At 45.4% G+C, this 23,909-nt stretch overlaps 2 protein-coding genes across 6 annotated transcripts; one reads left to right on the top strand and one right to left on the bottom strand.

Annotated features, from left to right (window-relative positions):
• Positions 1-518: 518 nt before the first annotated feature.
• amph (amphiphysin) lies at positions 519-18,393 on the bottom strand. Of its 5 annotated transcripts, XM_088310696.1 has the most exons (21): positions 18,246-18,393; positions 16,970-17,067; positions 15,249-15,329; positions 15,106-15,160; positions 14,909-15,003; positions 14,072-14,167; positions 13,897-14,004; positions 13,146-13,231; positions 12,865-12,940; positions 12,701-12,783; positions 12,377-12,515; positions 8,441-8,560; positions 8,281-8,364; positions 6,340-6,366; positions 6,241-6,258; positions 4,460-5,680; positions 3,903-3,944; positions 3,646-3,822; positions 1,445-1,627; positions 1,261-1,362; positions 519-1,070 (listed from the first exon to the last, which is right to left on the bottom strand). In XM_088310696.1, the coding sequence occupies exons 1-21, from the start codon at positions 18,346-18,348 to the stop codon at positions 966-968; spliced, it is 3,099 nt and encodes a 1,032-aa protein (XP_088166822.1). In that variant the 5' UTR covers positions 18,349-18,393; the 3' UTR covers positions 519-965. The 5 variants fall into 5 exon arrangements, with proteins under 5 accessions (XP_088166822.1, XP_088166823.1, XP_088166826.1 ...); XM_088310697.1 differs by lacking the exon at positions 3,903-3,944; XM_088310700.1 differs by lacking the exon at positions 3,903-3,944 and having other exon boundaries at positions 5,483-5,680.
• A 1,781-nt stretch (positions 18,394-20,174) lies between these two features.
• inhbab (inhibin subunit beta Ab) lies at positions 20,175-23,261 on the top strand. Its single transcript, XM_088311058.1, has 2 exons — positions 20,175-20,819; positions 21,802-23,261. Exons 1-2 carry the CDS (start codon positions 20,435-20,437, stop codon positions 22,554-22,556), a joined length of 1,140 nt encoding a protein of 379 aa, XP_088167184.1. The 5' UTR covers positions 20,175-20,434; the 3' UTR covers positions 22,557-23,261.
• The last annotated feature ends 648 nt before the right edge of the window (positions 23,262-23,909 follow it).

Here is a 23,909-nt window from a genome sequence, read left to right as displayed (position 1 = left end):
CCTGTTGCATGTTTATGAATATTGCTAACCCTAATACTAACCCTACCCCTAACCCTAGCCATAAAACCCTAACCCTAACCCAACTATATCGTCTGAATTCAAGATGATATTTTTGTAAATAACTAACTAACTTAACTAATTAATCACAAAAAAATTGGGACGGGGACTCTCTTGGGCTAGATGCTCCATCATCGTTCCACATTTAGTTCCGAACAAAATAATCCATCGCCTCTCCGTACCTTTCTGTTCCACAGCAGACCAGGTGACGCAATCCGGAGCACCACTATCCAGAGCGCATGCGCCCCATGGAATAGAAAATAAAAAATAAATAAATGAATGAATAAAAATGTATTGCCTGTGGTGTATCACGTTCCTCCCATTTCTAATATTAGACCCATATTGTGTTCATGGAATCATCGTCTTTTTTCTGTCCCTGACGTATTTAATTCCGCATTTTTTGCAAAAGGGTTAGCGCTGAGCCTCTTCCTCCTCACACAACCAAAACATACCGTGACAAATCAAACCCCACAAACATTGTTTATTTCAACAATACAATTCAATACATTTTACTATTTGCACAAATATCCTCTACTACATATCTTGCATATTCATTTCCACTAACTTTTGCACTTTTACAATAGAATTTGCTTTCTCTGTTACATCTTTAAAGAACAATAATGTATCATGAGCAACCCTAACTATATGAAATGTCACAAGTTATTGCCGCACTACACAGATCAACAAATAAATATGAGCACGTGGCATAAATAATGGTGATCGAGTACATCTCATAAAGAATTAAATCATGACTTGGGAGAATTCTTCAACACAGGGTTGCACTTTCAGGTGACAAACTTTTAAGATGGAACATGCACACACAAACACGTAACCGTGATTTGTTCCCTTGAAATAGAGCCAGGAGGAATCTGCGAACAGGTTGATCTGGGAAAGTCCAGCGAGGCTTCTCAATCCAAACGCTGCGTAAAGTTTTCTGGGAAAAGGCCCTTATGAGCTCCAGTTCCCAGCATCATCCAGTCACTTTGCTTGAATCCAGTCAGCCAGCCGGCTTCCTGCAAGACATTCATATTTCATTTGCACAGCTGGCCACTTGACCCTTTTTTGCCGGTCAGTCGCCCGTCCTTCCAGGCTCGACCCTGCGGCCTTATTCTTAGAAAGTGCCGGGCCCCGACCCTGGGACGGACCGCCCAGCTCTGTTAATTTGACTCACTCAGCAAATAAGTGTGATGGCCAGCGACTCACCTGATCCTCAACCGAAGCAGTGGGGACCACTAAGACCACATCACCTTGCTTCAGGTCCAACTCGTCACAGTTGGCTGCTTCAAAGTCGTGCATCGTCTCCACCTGCACAGTTTGCACCCATTTCATTGCTTCAAGCCATGTTGGGATTCTGCAAACTTTTCGACACTTGTGGAAAAAGTCGGACCTTGTACAGGAAGTCGCCAGGGAGGCCCCCCGGTGGCGAACTTGCGGCTTTGATTGGAGCTTTGTCTGCCCCCACGCAGTTGCCACTGATAGCCGAGGGGGAGATGATGTCTGCGTCACGATCGTCGTCACCTTCGTTGCTGGAGGCGGGCTCAATCACCACAGATGGGATGGGCATCATTTCCTGCATACAACGCATGAATTGACTTCAACTCGTGTCCACATAGATTTGACGGCAAATGTGTCAGGATAAAAAGTCAATTTGAGGATGAGGAGGATTGTCATTTTTTGATTGAAATTAAAGGAGAGCTTCTTTGCTCTAGAACCAGGGTGGGCAAACGTTTTGATTCGTGGGCCGCAATGGGTTCTAAAATTGAACAGACGGGCCAGAGAAGGAGCAGATGGATGGAGTGTTTTGGTAACCAAAACTCATCGCTAAAAAAAAAAATACATATAGTATATAGAGGAAACATGTGATTTCATTTTAAAATATTACATATATTGTACACTTTCTTGGCATATGAGGCAAATAGCAAATGCTGAAAAACTATTTAGTTGTCAATTCCTTATCGAACACTCGACATTCTCTGTCCACTTTTGTGTTCTTAGCGCCGCTCATCTTTACAGAAGGTCAAAAAATCAAGTGGAAACATCGAGCAGGAGGCTCCATCCCAAAAATGTAGTGGGGACACATCAGAATTATAGGGAAAAATAAAACATTAACAAGGTTTATTCATTTATTTTTTTCAAATTCGGCGGACCGGATTAAACCGAGGAACGGGGCGCATGTGGCCCCGGGTCGTAGTTTGCCCATGTCTGCCCTAGAAGCTGTTTCCACTCAAATTGTGATGTTTTCCTGTTGCTGTTCAAAGTGTGAAGTGCACACATCAGGACGACAACGGGCCAAACTCAATTTCTGATATTTTCAGTCAACCGCTTGCCTATCAAAACAATCATTCACAGAAGAGCAAATCAACATTTTTTATTAAACGGGATAATGGCAACTATTAGTGTCACAGAAAACTTGTGCAGAGCAACAAGGCTGCAACATGCAATTGGGCTGCAAAGAGCACGCCTGTGAGGCGAGATGCTCATTTCCGTATGTTTTATTTATTTATTTATTTGCCCGCACATTTCAATGATTGACCGCGCTTGGCGCTACGTGCACTGAGCAGTGACAATTCAACAGAAAGCCATCTCAAAGCAAGAAGAACTCAACCTTGACGTTAGATTATCCATAGCATTCAATGTTAATCAACTAGTCATGCCTAGAGAGTAACAAGCTTGGATGCTCCATTCGAGGTTACAGAGCAAACCCAATGCAAATGATGCCAGCTTGCAACCCCCAGAGCTGGTGGCACGGTGACTGTGCAGCTCCGAAGCCTATGCGGGTGGGCGTCGCCGCAGTGACGGCAATACCCAAACCACACATCAACGGACGGGGTCGGGAGACGACAGTTTTTAGGGATAAGGCTGGAGGGTTGAGGCCGGAACGGTACCGAGATCGTGGCCGGAGGGCGGGGGACTGACCGGCAAAAAAGGCTGAAGTGGCCAGCTCTGCATACTACGGATCATATGGCAGCACTACACTCGAACAAGGAGTCACACGTCCATTCAGTGGGGAGGGATGGCAAAATGCAACAACATATTAGTAGTATTGAAAGATAGAAACGGGATCAGGTAGCAGCAATGCAACATTCTTTTAACCGAAATAAATTGAATCTTAAAAGAAGTCATTTTCCCATCACGTTACAATTATCAGACTGGAGATGTTAAAAAGTCCACTCCAGCGCCAGTTTAGCGCCAGGACCAAGTCACCAACCCGATATATGACAGAAATATCAAACAGAGAGCTGCCACAAAGGTGTATAAGTCATTTTCTTTTTTTTTTTTAACCAAAGTGTCACCCACACAACTTTGCTTCTTTTCTTCTGGAACTGAAGCCAATTCCTAAAATCAAAGTCAGATAAAAATATTTTCATCACACAACAAAACAGTGCACTGTTAGTTCTCTAACAAAGAGCAATGAAAATTGGAATTGGGACCAGAAACCTAGACGTGGGAAAATACTTTTGTCCTTTGGAAGATTGGACAATCATATTCATTAAAATGGTGAATTGTCAATCAACTTTCAGATATAACAATAACGAAATTGTCTTCTTGGAAGTCAAGTGAGAATGAAAAGTATTTGTTTTAACTCACAGAAGCTTTTTCTTCCAGCGTCAGGCCACAACCTTCTGCTGTATCCTCCTCAGCTGCAGGGGGCGCCATCGCTGGTTCATCCTCAGCAGCCACAGAAGCCGGACACGCTTCTTCACCGGCAGAAGGTGCCGGATGCGGCATATCCGAAGCCTCAGATGAGCCACCATTTTCTTTATCCTGATTGAAAATAAATTTTTTTTTTTGATCGGTCTGATAGGAATGGACTATCAGTGAAAATCCCTTAAATGTCTACTCACTATTTGATCAAAATCAGCAAAGAAAAATGGGCCAGTGTGATCCTTCAGAAAGCATGTTGAAAATAATGAGACAAGAATCTCAAACCGTCATCGAAAAAGAAGCACAAAACAAAGAGACGTCAAGAAGGGCCACAGAGAATGCGATGACAGAGCGACAGGGAAAGGAATCATTCTGACGCTTGGGGAGAGAGCGAAAGAGAGAAAGAGTGAGGGCAAAAGAGAGAGTGAGGGCAGAGAAGAAACATGCCAAAGAGAGTGATAGAGAGAGTTCCAAAGAGAGAGCGAGAGTGCGAGAGACAGAGCAAGAGACAGAGACAGAGACAGAGACAGAGAGAGACAGAGAGAGAGAGAGAGAGAGAGAGAGAGAGGACTTCTGACTAGGGCAGGATTTGCTCCAATTGCCTAACTTAATTCTTGTTTGCAGTTCTCAGCTACTAAAAACAATCACATGCTTGTCAATCGTAAGAAGGAGAAGGAAAGTTGAGGTGAGGATGTTTCCAAGATCAACTGACGTCTACTTGCAGTCAAGCTAGCACGCCAACAACGGGAGCGTGTACCTCTTGGTTTGCTTGAGCTACATCCTGGTACAACTTTCCAAATGTCACGTTTGCAGCCTCATCTTCAGAACTTTCCGGTTCCTGGCGGACTTTGGGAACATTTCCACCTTGAACTTCGTTAGGAGGCTCCGAGCGGCCGCTCGTGCCAGCTTGCTTCGGGGACATGTTGGCAGTGGCCGTAGCAACGGAAGATGCTCCACAAAGTCCGCTTGCAAAAGGAGCCGACAAGCTTTCGCCGTTTCCAGAGAGCACAAAACACGCGGCCTCCAAACGGGCTTCCAACTTCAAACAAGCTGTCTCGTCGCCATCAAAAACAACGCAATCAAACGCACCTCGGTCCAGTGTTTGGGCAAACGGATCAGAACTAAACACACCTCCTTCCTGTGATTCAGCAAAGGGGTCCGAATCAAACGCATTTCTTTCCTGTGATTCAGCAAACGGATCAGAACTAAAGACACCTGCTTCTAGTGGTTCGGCAAAAGGGTCCGAATCAAACGCACCCCCTTCCTGTGATTCAACAAAGGGGTCCGAATCAAACGCATCTCTTTCCTGTGATTCAGCAAACGGATCAGAACTAAAGACACCTGCTTCCCGTGATTCAGCAAAAGGGTCGCTATGGAACACGGCTCCCTCCTGAGTTTTGGCCCAGGTTAATGACTCCTTATTTCCCGACATGACATCATCATTCAGACGTTGTGGACGTGTCGAGGTCTCCTGCACCCCCGCAGCATTTCTCGCCTCAGGGTGATCGTCACGCCAATGTTCATCATCTGCACTCGCCAAGCCCGCACCGCGCACCCCACCGCCCCGTTCTTGAGCAGTTTCATATATCGACCCCGAGCCATCAGGAGACCTGGACCGCTTCTCTGTCGCATGTTTGGAGCCGTCCTCAATCTGTTCACCAAACCCGTCGGTAAAAATGAGCCCGGGGGTGGATTTCCTGCCGCCTCCCTCCCCCGGCTCATCAGCAGCACCATCGAGAAGGTCGGGGTGCGTTTGAAAGGGTTCATCTCGGCCGCTAACCTCATCCTCTGCTGCCTCGCTCTCCTTGGGCGGAGGAGGAGGAGGAGTTGTGACTCGAGCGCCATCGCCACCCTGTTCCTTTTCCCCTCCCTCTGCCCCCTCGGGACCTCCTTCGGGACCTCCTTCGGGAGCCTCCCCGTTGGTGGCCACTGCATCAAAGTCGGCCGACCAGTCAGCGACAAAGCCGCTTTCTGAAGCCTGAGCAAATGCAGGGAATGAAATGTTAAAAGTTTGATGAAGAAAGTGCTGCTGATCAGTTTGCAAGATTGATTTTGTGCTCTTCACTAGTGATAGACCGATTATCGTGCAGGCCAATTATTGGGGTCGATATTTGTCATTTTGCTGATTATTGGCAAAGGCCCTTTTTTTTCCCACTTTCAAAGCCGATAAATTAAAAGCCGGTTTATTCTCTCGCTGGTGGCCCCGCCTGCAGAAACAGATTGGCCCGCCCACAACACGATCCGATTGCTTCCTTGTGCAGTGAGTAGCAGGCAATCATCAGTCAACTGCGTTTGCTTTTTCACCTTGAGTCAGACGCACAACGGGAGAGGTCCCACGAGTAGACTTTTTAACAAATGAATATCGGCTTCAAATGTCGGTTATCGACCTCCACGGCGACTGATAAACGATATCGGTATCGGCCCTGAAAGAAGCAGCTCGGTCTATCACTATTCTTTACCTAATTTTTCAGTCTCAGTCGTATATGAAATACTCCAAGCAAGCAAGTTTTTACTGCGGAGTGAACGATGTGTACTCACAGTCTGGGCTGGCTGAGCCTAGAAGGGAGTAGAAGAACGCAGCTGATGTATGAAATCATTTCACAACAAATCAAGTGTAGCCAAGCCAAATGTACTCACCGACCACGTATCCCAAGGCACAGCAGTCTTTTTGGGTAAAAAAAACAAAACAAAAAAGAGGTGCTTCAATTTGATACAATGTTCCAATTCAGTTGAAAGTCATTCCAGAGGGGTGATAAAATATTTTGCATTTGCTTTTTTGCTATCAATTGAATCGATAGTGTGGAGTGATCCACACGAATACTTTCGCATTCAAAAGAGATTGAAACTTCTATTCGGAATGATATTGTTCTCAAGTGAGAATATTGCTTTTCATAAGCCGTCCGAAGTGGAAAGTATAAAAGGAAGAGAAGAAGATGGCAGCCTCCACTTCTCTTTTCGGTTTGTCACAGTGCAACAATGTTTTGATGTTCCAAAGTTGTTTACGAGACAAAGATGTTCTGCTGAGTAACACTTTGACGCACTTTTCACTCACGTCTCTTTCAAAAACATGCACACACATCAAAAAACAAGTTCACGTCCCCTTTTAGGTTAAACACACACACAGCCACTCCTGGAAATGGATACAAGAGAGGACCGAAAAGAGAAGCACTGCTGTGTCGTTTTTCTTGGATCTTAGACATGAGCCGCGCTCAAGTCTGTCTGGATCGCCGTACGGCGAGGAGGAGGTGGAGTCGCGATCGCCGTACGGCGAGGCGGAGGTAGGACCCAAAATGCGAGGAAGCAGGGAAATGGGTAACGTAAGGGGAATTTATTAAAGGAATCAAAACAAGGAGAAACAACGTGGCCGGGAGCAAGATAACAAAGGGTAACCAAAACGAAACTAGCAGGGTCGGAGGGCGAGGAACAAAGACAGGGACAAATACTGGGGAACGTAAACAGGAACGAGAACAAGACCATGAACAAGCACAGGGACGAGAACAAAACGCGGTCGTGATAGTCCGTAATGAGCGGCAATGACCCGACACTGTGTTGTCGGCATGGGAAGCTTAAATAGTCCAGTCATTAGGGGGCAGATGGGGATCAGGTGTGTGATGGTTAACGTGAAACAGGTGCGTGGCTGGTGAGGACGAATGCTGAGGGGGAACCCCCCCACTCAGCTGACAAAACAATAACACAAAAACATGGAAACGTAAAAATAATAACAAACCCCTGCCATGCCCGACACGGATCATGACAAAGTCTTCAGCGATCGTGAACGGCTTCTTGGCTTTACGAGCAAAGACACCACATAAAAGGCTTCGGCATCATAACTTGAGCTGATCTCAATTCAGAGTTTCAAAGTTTCGTCTAAAGATGGCGCTGCAGATGCGCTGGCTTCATGCAACGTTTAGCAGGTTTCTCCCCACAGAAAACAAAACAAAAAAAACAGCGCCTCTGGTTTGTTGCAACTTGTGGGTGTAAATCCGAATAAAACATCATCTTCAACGTACAACCAGAATTTTGCCAACTCTGCTTTGGCCTTCTTTTTCCAGAAGGCTTCCGCTTCAAGCACGACTCCGTTGTTTCCGTTTTCAAGTGATTTAACGACAAGTAGCATGTGACAAGTCGGGTCGAACCAGTCTAGTTTGAGGGAGAATCTGTATTTTTTAAACAGTGAAATTGAATAACCGACTGAAAATAAAATGTGTTTCATGAACTTGTATTTTCCTGAAACATTTCATTATTTCAATAATTATTTTGAAAGGCTTTTGGCATGTTTGTTTTATTTAAAATCTCACGTACCCCTATTTGAGAAACATTGGCCTAGAAGATGAAACGTCAGTTAATATGTCGGCTTCTGTGTCTCTCGATGCACATTTGATCATTTTATAAAAGCGGATGCTTTTCGGCTCAATTAATGCCGCTTGAAAATAAAGTGAGAAAAGGTGAAGCCGTCATCGCGTGTCGTTGAATAACTGAAAATGTTCTCAAGATAAGAAGTGGAATATATCGTGAGACATTTTTCCCTAAAATGCAAAATGCATAAAATGTGGATGAAGATACTTTTGTGTCAACAACCTGCGGTAGCGGCGACACAGTTTCATCCGGCTGGAAGGCGTCGAAATCGAGATCGAGCAGCGATTCTCCCGGCCTTTCGTTGGGCTGCGGACGCACGAGGTGGTTACCGAGGCAACGTGTCCAACGTTTGACACTCCTTTCTCTTGAAATGCAAACATACCTGAGATGGTGATGGTGCCGGGAAAAAGTCTCCTCCAAACAGGTCAATAATTTGCTCCTCCACCACTTCCTTGGGAGGTGCAACTTTGGGGGGCGGAGGCACTGGGGGCCCCTTTTTCATCTGCGCAACAACAACATTGTCGTTATTCAACTGCAGTTTTGCTTTCGCAGTCGATACGCTGAACGTCCGCCTACTCCCGATTCTTCCTGCTTAGCGCAACAAACGCTCACGAGCTGGCGAAAACTTTTGCTTTCTGGAAGATGCACACGCGCTCCTTGTAAGGGGCCGCCAGACACCAAGCAAGAGAAGCCAAACGTAATGAAGGATTGCATTCCGTTAGTAGCATTTACGTGACAGAATGTCAATCATTGGCAGGCATTTAGTGAGTTTGCATTAATTCCAAGATATTATGCAAGGAAATAACTGTTACAAACTTCACAAAAAATGGAAGTTGGAAAAACCGGTTTAACCATGGAATTATTTTATGATTAATTCGTTAAAAAATGTAATCACTTGACAGCACTAAAATACTATATTACTTAGTTTAAAATTTGATGACCTGCATTCCACATTTGCACGCACACCCCCACACGCACGCACACGCACACACTGTCCGCATATACAAGTGACAACACTTCATATTCTACCAAAGACACAACAAAATTGATAAAGCACATCTGCCACAAAGACAGTTCAGGCAAAGCCACAACGAATTGGACACTGCACTTGGACTCAATTGCGAAAACCACATTTAAAGACGACAATTTGAGATCTGAACCCACACACGCACACACGCACACACGCACCCACACACAAAGACAAGATTGCAGGATGCCAAGCCTCGCAGTGCTGCTTGTGCGGCGGGCCTAACGGACGCGAGCTAGCGAGCCGTCGACTCGAGACTCGACGACCGAAAACAGCGGCAAGATGAAAGACAACCGGCAGGCGAGGGTCCGTCTTGGCGAAAATTAAACGTGTCAAGATGACGCAGAGAAAGCCAGAGCTGGGCAGTCCGTCCCGGGGGCAGAACGGTCCGTCCCTCCGACCCAAAGAAATTGTAAAAAAGGGTTTCATTAAGCGAGGCCGGAGGTTGATTTTAGTCCGCCCACGAATCGGCCTTTGTGCGTGTGATGTGGTTGCGAGGTGGCCAAAAGTTCATCTCAACCTACTCGGCGAAAAAAAAAAAAGGTGATTGGCTCATGTTACGGGGGTGAATGTGAAATGTTCTGTTGTTCTACATGCGATGCGGAGTAGTTGCGACAGCCAAGTTGAATAAAGTTGGCAGCACAAGGTGTGTGAGATTGGCTGACTTGATCAACACAAAACAAGACGTTCTTGGAAAAGAAGAAATAGACAAAGAAGACCATGATAAGCACATAAGAAGGTAACGGATTTGAATAGTAACTTAGCCAGCTAACGATCTATAACCGTTGGCATCTCTCCCACGTCAGGGGCAGACAATTTTTATGACTAAGGCCAGAGGGTTGAGGCCGGAAGGGTCAAGTGCCCAGCTCTGATGTAGACAATGGTGGAAGCAGAGATGGGGAAAACCCAAAAAATAAAAAATAAATAAATAAATATATATATATATATATATATATATATATATATATATATGTATATATATATATATATATATATATATATATATATATATATATATGTATATATATATATATATATATATACATATATATATATCCTATACTTGAGTAGAAGTGCAATCACTTAAAACACAACAAAAAAACATATGTTCTACAACACTGGTTTCCAGAGAGTCTCTGATGGTGTAGTGGTACATCCAAATTCAACCTGCCTGAGTGTCCATAAACACAGCTCACCTTTGTCGCATTCATCAATCTTTGTAAATATTCATGAGGAAATAAAAGCTTTTCTTGAACACAATTGGAGAGTAAAACAACTTCGGAAATGGCAGATGCTTTTTCTGTATTATGTTATATTACGGACCAGACCATCGATGAGAAAAATGACGCTCTCTCTCTCTCCCACTGGAACCACGACAAACTCGTCAAGTCCTCAGGTCATCCATTAAAACTCGTTCGCTGCCGTGGACGTTTATATTTGTCAAACGTTTATTGCAGAGGTGGGGGTATTCTGGTCTGGGATGTTTTATATGTCAAGCTCAGCAGAAGCTCGAAAACAATTCTGATCATTTCAATCAGGTGTGCAGTGTTGTTTTGGGCAGGCATTTTAGATTTAGTCTTTGTGTTCGTCTTTTGGACGAAAAGGCTTATTAGTTTTCATCACGTTTAGTCATTCCAATTTGTGACAGTTTAAGTCTAATTTTAGTCAACGAAAACTCAAAAAGGTTTTAGTCTTTTTTTAGTCGCCGGAAACACCCCAATAGAAGTTTTAGTTGAGTTTTTGTACATTTAGACGACGACAACCAAGTAGCCTTCCGAGCTTGATTCACTTTTAGGAAAACGAACATGTCCAAAATGATTCTTGTGCTAAGGCAGAGGGCGGAGCTTGGCTGGCGTCTCCCTCTGCCTTACTGTCTCTCACTCGCTGCTTGCTGTCCCGGTGGTGGACGTGCCCAAACGAGAATAAGTTGCACCAGCAAGTCACAACATGTACAGTAGGAAGGGACGTCATCAATTTGGACAGACCACACGCTAACAATTCCGTCCTTCCTCGTCACCGTAAATTCATGTACATCACGTCAGGTTTTTGTCATCACAGAGCCAAGTTTAGCTTGTCATCCGTCCAAATTGATGACATCTCTTCTGTCCTGCTGGTGAAACCTATCCTCGTTTGGGCACGCCCACTACGGCGCACACAGCGAGTGAGAGCCGGTAAGGCAGAGGGAGACGTCGGTTCAATCGAGGTTCCACGGTAGTGTGTGTGTGTGTGTGTGAGTGTGTGTGCATTTTTGAAAGATCAGTCAAAATGAAAACTGGTGCGAATGAGTGGAGGAATTTCAGAGTCATCCGAATGAGCAAGAACAAATAAATCACTCTGCACCTGCACAAAAATGGAAACCAGAATTGTAGAAGCGACATACTTGCATCCATATTTGTCCAAATGTGCTTGACAAACATGTTGTTAGTCATCCACACAAACACTAACACACGTGTGACACATCGCAAGTTCACTCACCATCCGAGAGATGAGTGTGCAGCAAAGAAGAACAGCCACAGAACATTAAGCAACAAATACAGCTTGTCTGCTACTAGCATGCTAAAAGCCTGGCTAATCATTGTGTGCTTTCAACGACCAGATTTAGACAACCAGAAGGCGCATGTGAAAGTCCCAAATTTTCTCCAAAACGCTTGGGGTGCCCTTTCGTGAGCACTCCGCCGGACTACCGGCGAACATTTTCAGGGTGCATGTTAGCGCCCTCTCTTGGAAAAGTTTGAGTTGACAAAGCGCTGCAGAATTGAATGGCGTGAGCACTCCTGTTGGTCACGGTTCGAGACAGTCGTTTGACAACAGCTGTCCTCAATGGCAAAGTCTGTCTTAACATGAATGTTATTATTGCAATCAAGAAAAATCACAGGTTAGATTAACCTTTACGCAACAAACGCTGCCCGAAAAAAAAAGAAAAAAAAGAAAAGCACACACTCACGACATCTCTCTAAGCAGCCATCTGATTGGCTGCGGCCGAAGCACTCCCGGAATGTGTTGCAGCACTTGGGATATGAATAGAATGACAGATACATGTTTTGTGTTAAGTGGATTTCTTTGTTCCTCGTTTTTGTTGTTTCATTGATTGCTCGTTGATGTCGGGCGAGAGTTTTGGTTTGGATGGAAAACCGTGACTGTAAGGAGTGCGGAGACTAATGCATGGTAGCGTATATGTTTTAGCGCTCGGGTATGTCTTGACATACCAGCGCCCAATAAGTGCGCCTGGTGGTCATGAAAATATGGTAACTTGGCTAACATCCTCTCACAAACCGTGGTCGACTTGTTTACCTGCATGGGAGATTTGGGACGCGGAGGCCCGGGAGAAACTGGGCGGAGCATGTGATTGGAACCGGCGCCCGGACTTTCAGGTGGACTTTCGTCTTCTGGGGGCGACGGCGTCCGAGCCAGTCGCAGCGGCCCAGAATCGCTAGACGGGCCAAATGAAAAGACTCGTGAAGCTTTTAAAACATTGCTCACACGTCACTGATGTGTTCAACTTTTCAAACACTGCATGTTTGCGTTTATGCCGAGTCCCACTTTTCAGATTTTTGGGATGGTGGTATTATTTTCGACCTAAGGAAGAACATGCATCTGCACACGTTATCTCCATACCTGGGTGCTCCTTGGATGGTGAACATTTTGTCAGCATGTTGTTCACTAAGTTGCATCATCACTTCGTACAGTTGCTTGCACACCTACACGTCGACAAAAAACATTCCGTGAGATCATGTCGGACTGCGAGAACATTTGAATTTGAACAATTTGTTCGGCCTCACCAGAGAAATCTCTCTGTGAAATTTGGCCTCCAGGCTCGTGACGCTTTTGAAGGTGCTCATGTAGAAGCCGACTCGGCTGAAACGCACAAACTCAAAATTTGCATTGAATCGAGGCAACCTTCATGTTGGTGTTGAAACGGCAATAAAGTTCAAACGATTTCATTGGTGAACGCGATCATTATACTTTCAGCAATCTTATTGGAATTTGGCTTTAGTCCGTTGAAAAAAGAAGGAAGCTCCCAAAAAGATGTGAACTGGACATGAGATGAGATGACAAGGACCTGTCCCAAAGAGTGGGAAGTTCATCCTGCAGACCAACGTTGAGCTCATCAAACACCCGCTGGGCCTTTCTCAGCTCCTCATCAGCCTGCAAAAATGCCACACAGAACACGGATCACAGCTGGATGCCGCCAAAACATGATTTCATCACGTTTGCTTCATCAGCTCATGTGATGAAATACTCGCTACTCCTGTACTTTCATTCAATGGTGTACTTTTATTGACCAATGCGCTATTTTGTTGACCATTGTAGTATTTTTATTTCCCCTCCGCACTATGGACAGACATTAGGAGTGTTTCCTTCCACTTGTATATGTTGAGGCGTCTAAGTGTATATATACACATTTGCGGATATACTGTGTATATTCGCATAGGTTGGCTGTTCTGAATGTTTTCCTGCAAATGTTATACATTAACGGCACCGCCGTCTATGTGTGATCCACATCTTTGCTGCTGTGACACTGCAAATGTCCCCATTGTGGCGCTAATAAAGGCCATCTTTATCTTTTATCACCACGTGACCCTTTTTTGCCGGCCGCGACCCTCCAATCTTATTGATACAAATTGTCGGCTCCCGACCCTGTTTTTTAACTATCCTCAACAACCAGTGTTAACGGCATAACGAGTTGGCGCTCAGTGACATCTGGAACCAAATCCGTAACCTTCGACAAGTCTGCTAACGTAACGCTATGGCAACAAAGGAACGCTTGGAAGGCTTCTGGCAATGTGTCAAGTGCAGCGTATAAGAGTTACCTTCAGCATCTTGCGGTCATTTTTCATCCCGGACATCTGCAAAGTTTCAACATGATGACGAGCGCTATCGTAGTCGATAAGTTTGCGGCTTCTTTTGGCCACACGAGTCTGAAGACGTGAAAGCGTCAGTTAAGCAGAAAACTTGGAAAAGCTTCCAATGGTGACGGCTGATCACCTTCAAGTCGGGAAACTGGAGCAAGTACGCATCCAGATTCAACAGTGTGGAGTCCACCAGCTTATTGTGAAAGTTTTCCCACAATGCATCACAATCCTGCGGGGGGAGGGGTGGGCGGGAACACATGGCAAAAAAGATACAGGAATGAATCTTACGTCAACTTCCAAAGTCAACTGAAAAAAATAGCTTGATTGTTGCATGAAGGTCAAGATCGAGTCAGACTTTTTTACAAGTGTCATGCACCTTCAGCCAAAGGAGGAACAGCAGCATGTGTCAAACCTGAACAATCATTTCACCGGTGCAAATCATCATTTCAGCCACTAATAATGACTTATCCAGCCATCCATTTTGGAGGCCGCTTCCCCTCACGAGGGTCGCAGGGCACGCTGGAGCCGACACACCCTCAACAGGTTGCCAATCAATCGCAGGGCACACGTGGACAACGGTCCGGCCCTCCGGACCCTAAGCCATTTTTGGGCGGTGGGTGAAAAATTTGAAAAAAGGCTTCAATTAATAAAGGCCAGAGGTTGTCAAACTTTTCCCATCTGGGGAAAAGTGAAAAGCCTTGAGAAGGGAATCCCCCTTCCAGGATGATCAGGCTGCAATGGATGCCACATGGGCAACATTTGACACGTTTAATGATGCGAAATAACGGGAGAGTCAATCAAATGGAGCGGATAAATGTGTTACCCCGGGCCAACCAAAAGCACCCCTATTGGATGTGCTCTGGCACCGACACTGTCTTTTTGTTCCAAGTTCAAGGTAAGCCGAAGCCTCCACCCACAAGCACGTCCTCCTCGTGAGCAATTACTGCAACGAATGAAAACAAAGGCGTACCTTTCCGATGGTCAAGACATCATCTCTTCCGTGCCAGTCTGGCTCGTAGACCTCATGGAGAGACTGCGTCAGGTTGATGGAGGCCTGCTGCATCCCTGCACAGCAACGGCAGCACTGAGCATTAGTGGCGACATTAGCGTTCGAGCTCCTGTTCCACTCACATGAATGGACTGCAAAAAATGCACGCACACACACACCTTTGATAGCGGACATGTAGGCCTTCATCTCCCTCTGCAGCCGTGAACCTTCACACTGACGAGCAAGCACTTGTTAATGTCGCGCAACAGGAAAACAACGTTCAGAGTTGTCCCTCCACAAATGTGACGCGTGTGATGTGTACCTCCTGTCTTCTGAAGTTGATGACAACTTGTTCAAACTGTTCATCTTTGGTCTCATCTGCTTTTCCCAGCTTCTGCAACACCTGATGAAAGAGTCATTATGAAATAGTTACCACAAATTTGCTTTATTGCAAGTATATTACATGTAGTAGTTCAAAACTAGAGCGTAGCGAGTTTTGATAGATTGCAAAAAATATCCATGAGAAATGTTCTCGCTTTGCAATGAAGAACCTTGCTTCTGCTTTTTTGATTGGTCTTCACAACAACCACCCCAATGAAAATGTTAAAGGAAGATAGCAAGATGATGGCCTCCACTTCTCTTATCGGTTTGTGGCAGTGCAATGTTTGAAGTTAGAAGGTTGTTACAAGACTGAGATGTTTCTGCTGAGTAATGCTTCGACGCATTTTTGATCACATGTATGACGGAATCTATCAAGACATGCGCACAGAAAAACAACTTCACGTGTCTTCAGCATCTTGCTTAGATAACCCTACCCCTTTAGGTTGAAGACACCCATGTTCAGGGACTTCTGGAAATTAATAAAAGGGAGGGAATGGAGAGATATGAACACAATGCAAAGAGACAAGCATTCGATTCAGACTTTCTCTTCTTTCTCCTTCCAAGACAAATTTTCAGCGTCTTTTTCTTCATTGATGGTGTGTTTATGAAATATCCATTTGTGGAACATCACATTTTCTTGGTCAAAGTACCAAACACCAGATTGCATTGGCATGTTGCTTGCAGCCTTCAATGGCGCATGAGTGTATCGAGGAATTGCATCAATTTGTGAGTGTGGGGGAGTATATATATATATATATTAGTGCTGTCAAGTGAATAATTTTTTTAACTAATTAATCACAATAAATACCACAATAAATTACGATTAATCACATTTTTCAACTACAATTTTTTGCGAAGCTTGTAACAGATATTTACTTGAATAATATCTTGGAATTGATGCAAAATCACCCAATATTAATCATATTTAATTCAAAGACTGTTCTAATAGCTTTCTTTGATTCTTGAATACGATCGAAATGGAGACATCTTTACAGCCATTTTTCTTCTAAACATTTCCCACAACTGCCCACAAGCGCCACACTCCAGCAGTGTTGGTTTGCAAGGCCCAGTGGTAACTTGAACGCAATGTTTTCTTCTGAGGCGTGCTAAAGATGTACAGCTAATATGGTGCAATATTTGCAAAGTATGCTAATTATTTTTTAAGTAAATCAAACTCAGTTAATTGAGTTAAAAATTTGGGATTAATCACCTGAGTTAATGCTTTAATTTTGACAGCCCTAATATATATATATATATATATATATATATATATATATATATGTGTGTGTGTGTGTAAGTGAGTGTGTGTATATACGTGTATATGTTATATATGTATTATATATGTATATATACAGATACATACACTACACTATGTGGCTAAACTCGTCACACACGACGTCATCTTGCGAGATAAGACAACATTCATGTTGAATGCTGTCTCCTTAATTACGTAGGTACAAATTAATCAATGCATGAGATCTGAAGTGTTCATGTGTTGATTGTGACGTAATGAATAGCTCGTTCTAAAAACGTCATTTGAAATGTATCGCGGCCTGCAAGGACGTCAGCGTTCGTCCATCTCCTCCTCCGCTTCATTATCATCATCATCATCATCACCTCCTTCTCCTCGTCTTTCCACTCCTTCCTCCCCCTTCCGCTTACCTTCTCCTGGGCTCTGTTCAGTCTTTTCTGCACATTTTTTGCGAAGATTCCCGTCTTGATGTCCGCCATGACGCCGTACTGACATCCACGGATTAATTCTAAAACAGCGAGGAGGGGGAGGGGCGGGGGATGGTGGGGGGGCGGTAAAGTGATCGAGTGCGCTTGCGCGAGCGGCCAAATCAGCTTGTGAAAGGGGGGGGGGCCTAATGCCCCAACGGTTGCGTGGATGCGGAGCAGGGAAACAAAGGTGGAAATAGAACCAATATGCCAATTACGCAGCCGGGTAGGGCCCCGACTTCACCAAAGGGCCCCGATCTGGCAACCCATTGCTGACTCGTCCCTCACTAACGCGCGCGCGCACGACGTGCGCTCCATTTATGGCAAACGCTTCATCTCAATTTGCGATGATTAGTCCGCGAGACAACGTCTCTTGAACAAAATATGCACGTAATTAAGTATAGGTATTTATTATAGAACTTAAATACTAATTTACCTCAAATACCTTCCTTGGGCTCGTTGGGCTCCATTAAGTAATTAATTAATTAATTGATTAATGCATTAATTCTCACTATTATCTGCTATTAGGTTAAAACTATTTTGTTTGTATGTAAATATTAATCATCAGTCTATTGCATTGAAGTGTAAATTCAATGACTTAACTCAACCGGACCAAATCAGTCAATTTTTCTGGGGTGTAGTTCTGACTTGACTTGTTCAGTGGTAGCTGATTATAATGCTTTTGTGGTGCTGTTTTTGCAATGACAAAAAGTATAAATGAAGAGATTGCTGCAGTCACATTGACATGATGGGCTTAAGAGTCATTAATAGCAGCACGATTGTGCGGCAGATCAGTTAGAGGGCCCACAAAGGAAACTTTGCTTAGGGCCCCCCAAAGACCAGGGCCGGCCCTGAATAGAACAATAACAATCGATTATTAAGAACAATAACAATGTCAGTATTAAACCTAGTTGATATTTAAAGATCAAAACGGGAAAAAAGTTGGCATTGCAGCCCGCTCATCCCCGATCTGTTGTCCCTTCTTGAGGTTTCTTTCATTCTTTTTTAGCTTTTCCTTGCCCTGTTAGGCGTTTTAGATCAGTGGGTGTCGCTAATACTCGTCAACTGTAGGCTAGCTGAGAAGCCGTTTGCGACTCGTTAGAGAGAATACGACAAAAGCGACTCGACAACACGTTTCTCTCTCATCTGTTGCGATGTTGACCTTCATCCAGCAGAGGGCAGCACAACTCCGCGGTGCATTCAATAGCACGCGGCTTACCTCCAATTCCGGAGGTTTGCAATCGTAAAGTGGCGACCGTCTGCCTGGAGCTAATGCAGGGGTTTTCGATGCTGTTTCTTGAGGTGTCCTGCCTGTCTTCCATACCTCCCTGCTGCAGCACACCGGATTCAAAGGATCAGGAGCAGGTGTGTTGCATCAGGAGGAGATCCAGGAAAACAGGCAGGACAGTACACCGGTGTCGGAACTAGATGTGTTTGGCGCCTGCCGATGACGTCACGCTCTATTATATATTTGTGGAATATTTCTTTGCAAAAAGAAAAAAAAACATTTGCACATCTTGTTGCAAAGGTACGGAAGAGGATTAGGGCCATGAATGAGAAAAAAAAAAGATTGGAAGGATTCTGACTTTAATCTCAGAATTCTGACTTTAAAGTGAGAATTCTGAGATTAAAGTCAGAATTCTCACTTTAAAGTCAGAATTTTTGGGGGGGAAGGTGCAATGCACGTCTTATAAAAATAGCAGTTTTTACAAAATAAATGCAACAGTCTAATTAATGAACAAAATACATATCTTCAACAACAATGACAAAAATGTTTTGATTGCCATATTTCATATCCATAAATCTAAGTATATGAGAAGAAATCCCTGCTTTTCTGTTTTCATTAATGAGTTTAAACATTATATTTGTACAATAAGGTATTCTTTGAGACAGAAAGCAATTCCAACTATTCCTGCTTGTGTTGAATCTCGTGTTTTTTTTGTAAATATTTTTTGTATATATTTAATTGTTTTGTTTACGATGCACTCTATTTTTTGTGTTATTTCACCCCCGAGCGTTATATTGTTTGTCTTAAATGTTTAAATGTGTTCTGCTGATTATTGTAATGAACGAACATAAAAAAAAGATATTTTTGGAAAAAATGCATTTTGATTGCTCACAGCCAATCAGAATGGCCGCTGTTTTACAAGCTGCAATTGATGGTACAAAAGTCATTCAAATCAGATCTAAAAAGCACAATGAGTCTAATTTCTTTGCTGCTTTTTACTTAAGCTTGTTCCAACTTGTCCTTTGAGTATGTTTTCTTTTTGTTTTATGAAACCATGACAGTGATTGGTGTCACAAACAATAACTTCTCAGCCTTTTAAATTGCTAACCATCGAATTAGGATGAACAAAACACAAGATGGACAAAAGAGGTAACCTACAGAACTCGATGAGTTGAATCAAATTTTATGAATAAGGCCGGAGGGTCGAGACTGGATTGGTACGGGGATTGGGGCCGGAAGGGCGGTGGACTGACCGGCAAAAAAAAAAAAAAAACTCAAGTGGCCAGCTCTGCAAATTAGCTACGTATCACGCAAATCAAAATCACGCAGGGCGAAGGGACATTTTGTCCTTGCACGTGCTTCGTTATGACGGACAGAAATGTGAGAATGGAGCCACGTCAAGAGGAAGGAGCAAACACAAAATATAAAAAGCAAGTCAACTCAATGAGTGAAGCACTTGCAAATACACGGAACAAATCAGAAGTACTTCTTCATCAAACAGTTTTTGATGCCAAAATGTGACAGTGGATGGAGCTGCCGCCTTGCAGCAATGAGTTCACCGGTTTCATTCCGGTTTGGACTGCTGAAAATGAATCGGCATTTTGGGAAAATGAGCCAATGTCACGCCCACCATGACTTTCCTTCTTTCATGTTTTTAATCCAAACGGCAAACTTTCAGTCCTACATGAAGAAGTGATGTAACATTTCAATCCCACTAGCAGAGGTGTGTGCATGTGTGTGTGTGTACCACCCCATCTGCTCTTTGATTGTAACAATTTTGTTTTCTAAAAATGACTCTCACACCAACCGCGTCTCTCCTCCACGTGAGGCGATGATGATGATGATGATGATAAAGATGACGCTCTGACTCATGACTGGGTGTGTATGTGGTGTGTGTGTGTGTTGGGCATGAATGAATCAGGGACACATCGTGGTCCTCCTCCTCTGTCGTGACATTCATTCAGGAGAAAGTGTGTGTGTGTGTGTAATGTCGCTGACTCACAGGGAAATTCCTGTGTGGTGGAGGGAGGGATCAAATGCAGACCCAAATATAATTAGAGCGGCTCACAAGCAACTGAGGTGATCAACAGAGTCGCTCCGGGCACAACGAGACCTTGATGGAAGCAGATCCGCATCGAGCGACTTAGTGTGGAGGACCTGTCGCCTTGGAGGAGGTCACCATGACTTCTACTATATTTCCCGCGGCACTTTTCGTTCTGACCGTCGTCCATTTGTGTCCCTCCGGCTCGCTGGCACGGCAGTCGGAGGTTCTGCCGGGCATCCAGCAGGGGGCGGAGTCCTCCAAATGCACCTCTTGCACCACGGGCCAGGTGAGGAAGAACTCGAGCGACGTGGTCGATGCGGTCAAGCGTCACATCCTCGATATGCTTCACCTGAGCGCGCGACCCAACCTGACGCAAACGCTTCCTCGCGCCGCTCTTCTCAACGCCATCAAGAAAGTGCACGTGGGCCGCGTGGCCGAGGACGGCAGTGTGGACATCCAAGCGGAGGGCGAGGACGCTGAGGCACCCCCCGTCGCAGAAGTCATCGCTTTTGCCGAGCCGGGTGAGTGCACGCGCAGGAAGCACCTTGTTGACGTGGTCCCGGTACCGATGACTCTTATTGGTTGATGGCGTGTGGGGTATAACCAGAGCTGGGCAGTCCGTCCCGGCCGGGCCGGATGCCCATTTTTGGGGTTGGGGGAGATGCATTTTAAAAAAGGGTTCGATTTTAGTGTGGCCTACGAATCGGCTTTTGTGCGTGTGATGAACCTACTTGAGACCAAAATGGCCTCCGAACGCGTCTTTAGCGCCACTAGCAACAGTTTGAGCATGAAGAGACCCGAGACAGCAACGTGCGCGCAGGCATGAATTACGTAAGCCGCGCCTCCCACCTGCTAATGGGGCATACCATTCGGAGGGGTTGGGGGGCAATACCAAAATCCCTTTAACACCAACTGTGCGTACTTGCTTGCATTGGGCATGTTCGTGGAGAAGAAGAAAGAAGGAGACGAAGAAGACCATAACGAGGTAAGCGGACTTGAATAGTAAATTAGGCGGCTAATGATGTTTAAATAAACCTCTGGCCAAAGCATGTCTCCCGCGGCGGCGTCATGCACGGACACGCGTGTGTGCGTGTGTGTGAGAGAAAGTATCCTGAGAATTCGACTCAAAGCTGAGCAACCGTCGCCGACTTTCTTGCGACTCCGCTCATGACGGAGGCGCAGTTGACGGTCGAGCGGCGGCGCGCCTCCTGGCCGCGGCACTTTGACGGTTTCAAGGCCGAAAGGGAAAGGCGGGAGGACCTTGTCGAGTTTCTGTGTCACACAAACACATCAGCGTAATGAGCATTGAGTGGAAGGCAGAGAGCCGAGATATTAATAGCAAAGAACTCGTTAATGAGGGGGAGGCATGAAGGAAAGAATGACTTCATTCAGATTCACTAATTAGTCCACGCAGGAGACAAAAGGGGCACTCGGGGAACTTTTTTGAGCACATCTGCTAAGTGATGCTAACGTGCTACGTGCCGCCATGTTTTTGTGTGCCAGGAGAAGCCGGGAACACCCTGACCTTTGACCTCTCTAAAGAAGCCGGCAAAGCGGCGCTGGTGGAGCGGGCCGACCTGTGGGTCTTCCTCAAGTTGTCCCGGGGAGGTCGGGCCAAAGGCAAGGTGGCGCTGCAGCTCCGCCTGGCCGAGCAGGACGCGCCTGCCTCGGAGAAGACGGCGGACACGCGGCGCAGCGGTTGGCACGTCCTCGCCGTCCCGCGCTGCGTTCAGTCCTCGCTGGACCGAGCCGACGGGCCGCTCCGGCTTCGGCTGTCCTGTCCACTGTGCGCCACGGCCGGCGCGGCGCCCGTCCTGCCTTCCGACGACGGCGACCCGTCCCACCGGCCCTTCCTGATGGTGGCGCTGCGCGCCGGAGAGGAAGCGGCTCGACGGCGGACGGCTCGCAGTTTGGAGTGCGACGGCAAAACGCGCACGTGCTGCAAACAGCAGTTTTACGTCAGTTTTCAAGACATCGGCTGGAGTGACTGGATTATTGCGCCATCCGGTTACCATGCCAACTACTGCGAGGGAGACTGTCCCAACCACATGGCGAGCGTCAGCGGCTCGGCGCTCTCCTTCCACACTGCCGTCATCAACCAGTACCGCTTGAGGGGCTCCGGACCCTTCCAGAACATCAAGTCGTGTTGCGTGCCCACGCGGCTGCGCGCCATGTCCATGCTGTACTTCGACGATGAGCAGATGATCGTCAAGAAAGACATCCACGACATGATCGTAGACCAGTGCGGCTGCTCGTGAAAACGTTGGCGCACGCTAAGCCAAGCAGAAACAAATCTCAACGCTCTTTTCCACATTGGAAAGAAAGCAGGCAGTTATATAAAAGCGCAAAAGTTGCATGACAATCATTTGATCCCTTTTTATTTTGACTTTGTGTCAAAATAAATTAAAATGAAAGCTTGCAGACGACCGACTGAACATTCCAGAAGAACGGAAGCCAAAGAAAAAGAAAAACGTTGGCTTGGAGGGTATTTCAAAACGCTTCAATTGGGAATGAAGAGTGTTCCGATCCAGGACCCAGATCCCCCTGCCCTGATTGACAGCGAGTGGGCGTGTCCCCCGATTGACAAGAAGCGGACATGATGGTCAAATAAAAGCTTTCAGACTAAAAAAGCAGGCCAGCCAAAATTGGTCACCATGGCAACAATGTGTTTGTTCACTGACCTACAAACTCACGGCTGAGTTGAGGACTTGATTTTAGAAAGACAAAGAGGGTAACACAATGCATTGTGGGTTGGGAAGCATGTGGCAATAATAGCATCAAATATTCTTGGGATGGCGTCATTCTCCCAAAAGACAACATGACGTCCGTTCCAAAGTACGTATGTACGCTTAGCATTGTGCAATGATTTGGCGGCCAATCGTATCAAACCTTTTGATGCGCTATTCTAGAATGTGAGAAGCACAAGATGACTTTGGGAGCGCAGTTGGTGAGGTCGCCGCAAGGCCACGAAGGTCAAATGCTCACGTGCATCAACCAGGAAATTTAATAAATGCGGTCTCACTATTTTGACGTCATCATTTTCAATAAATGATTCTTTTGGCGAAAGCCATGCAGACAATTGTTGGGTAAATTTCTGCAAACATTTGTCATGCAATGAGATGTGATATGAAGGCAAAATTCAAAATGGCTGCCTCAACCAGAGGACATTGCAGCAAGAATTTAGAAAATTACTTGAAAGATTTGGGAGAAATTGATTTTTTGGGTCAAAAAGTTCATGTGTGAAAATGTGCTTTCAAAAAATGCCTGCATGTGCTTTGACGTGTTCGCAACATATCTGTAGGAGCCATATCGTGTTTTGTGGTGTTGTGAACACACGCACACACACACACCCCCACACCCCCACACACACACACACACGTACATTTTTTTTTCAGTGTTGTTCTGCTGCAAGTGATGACGGGAATCTTGAATTAGCTTCTTCACACTCACAGTCAGTGTGTCAAGTGTTCTTGACAGCATTAGCTGCTGTTATGGAGGCGGAGTGGGAGGGGGGTCCCACAACACACAACCCACAACCCACGGAACCCCTCTCATCAACGTGCAATGACGCGGCCACGAGACTGCCTGCGCACTCACTCATGACAACGAGG

The sequence above is a fragment of the Idiotropiscis lumnitzeri genome, chromosome 12 (genome assembly GCF_059441095.1).
Source record: "Idiotropiscis lumnitzeri isolate Australia: NSW breed Sydney's pygmy pipehorse chromosome 12, RoL_Ilum_1.0, whole genome shotgun sequence".
NCBI lineage: Eukaryota > Metazoa > Chordata > Actinopteri > Syngnathiformes > Syngnathidae > Idiotropiscis > Idiotropiscis lumnitzeri.
The sequence above is the reverse complement of the archived record's forward strand: the minus strand, read 5'-3'. Positions and strand labels throughout refer to the sequence as shown.

What these genes read in the sequence shown, in the direction of transcription:
- amph (XM_088310696.1), bottom strand. Translation starts at nt 18,348, where the DNA reads ATGGAAGACAGGCAGGACACCTCAAGAAACAGCATCGAAAACCCCTGC. An exon ending in TCAACTTCAGAAGACAGGAG is followed by an intron (nt 15,161 to 15,248) that starts GTACACATCACA and finishes CTTGCTCGTCAG; the next exon opens with TGTGAAGGTTCACGGCTGCA. An exon ending in TCCAGTTTCCCGACTTGAAG is followed by an intron (nt 14,005 to 14,071) that starts GTGATCAGCCGT and finishes TCACGTCTTCAG; the next exon opens with ACTCGTGTGGCCAAAAGAAG.
- inhbab (XM_088311058.1), top strand. Translation starts at nt 20,435, where the DNA reads ATGACTTCTACTATATTTCCCGCGGCACTTTTCGTTCTGACCGTCGTC. An exon ending in CATCGCTTTTGCCGAGCCGG is followed by an intron (nt 20,820 to 21,801) that starts GTGAGTGCACGC and finishes TTTGTGTGCCAG; the next exon opens with GAGAAGCCGGGAACACCCTG.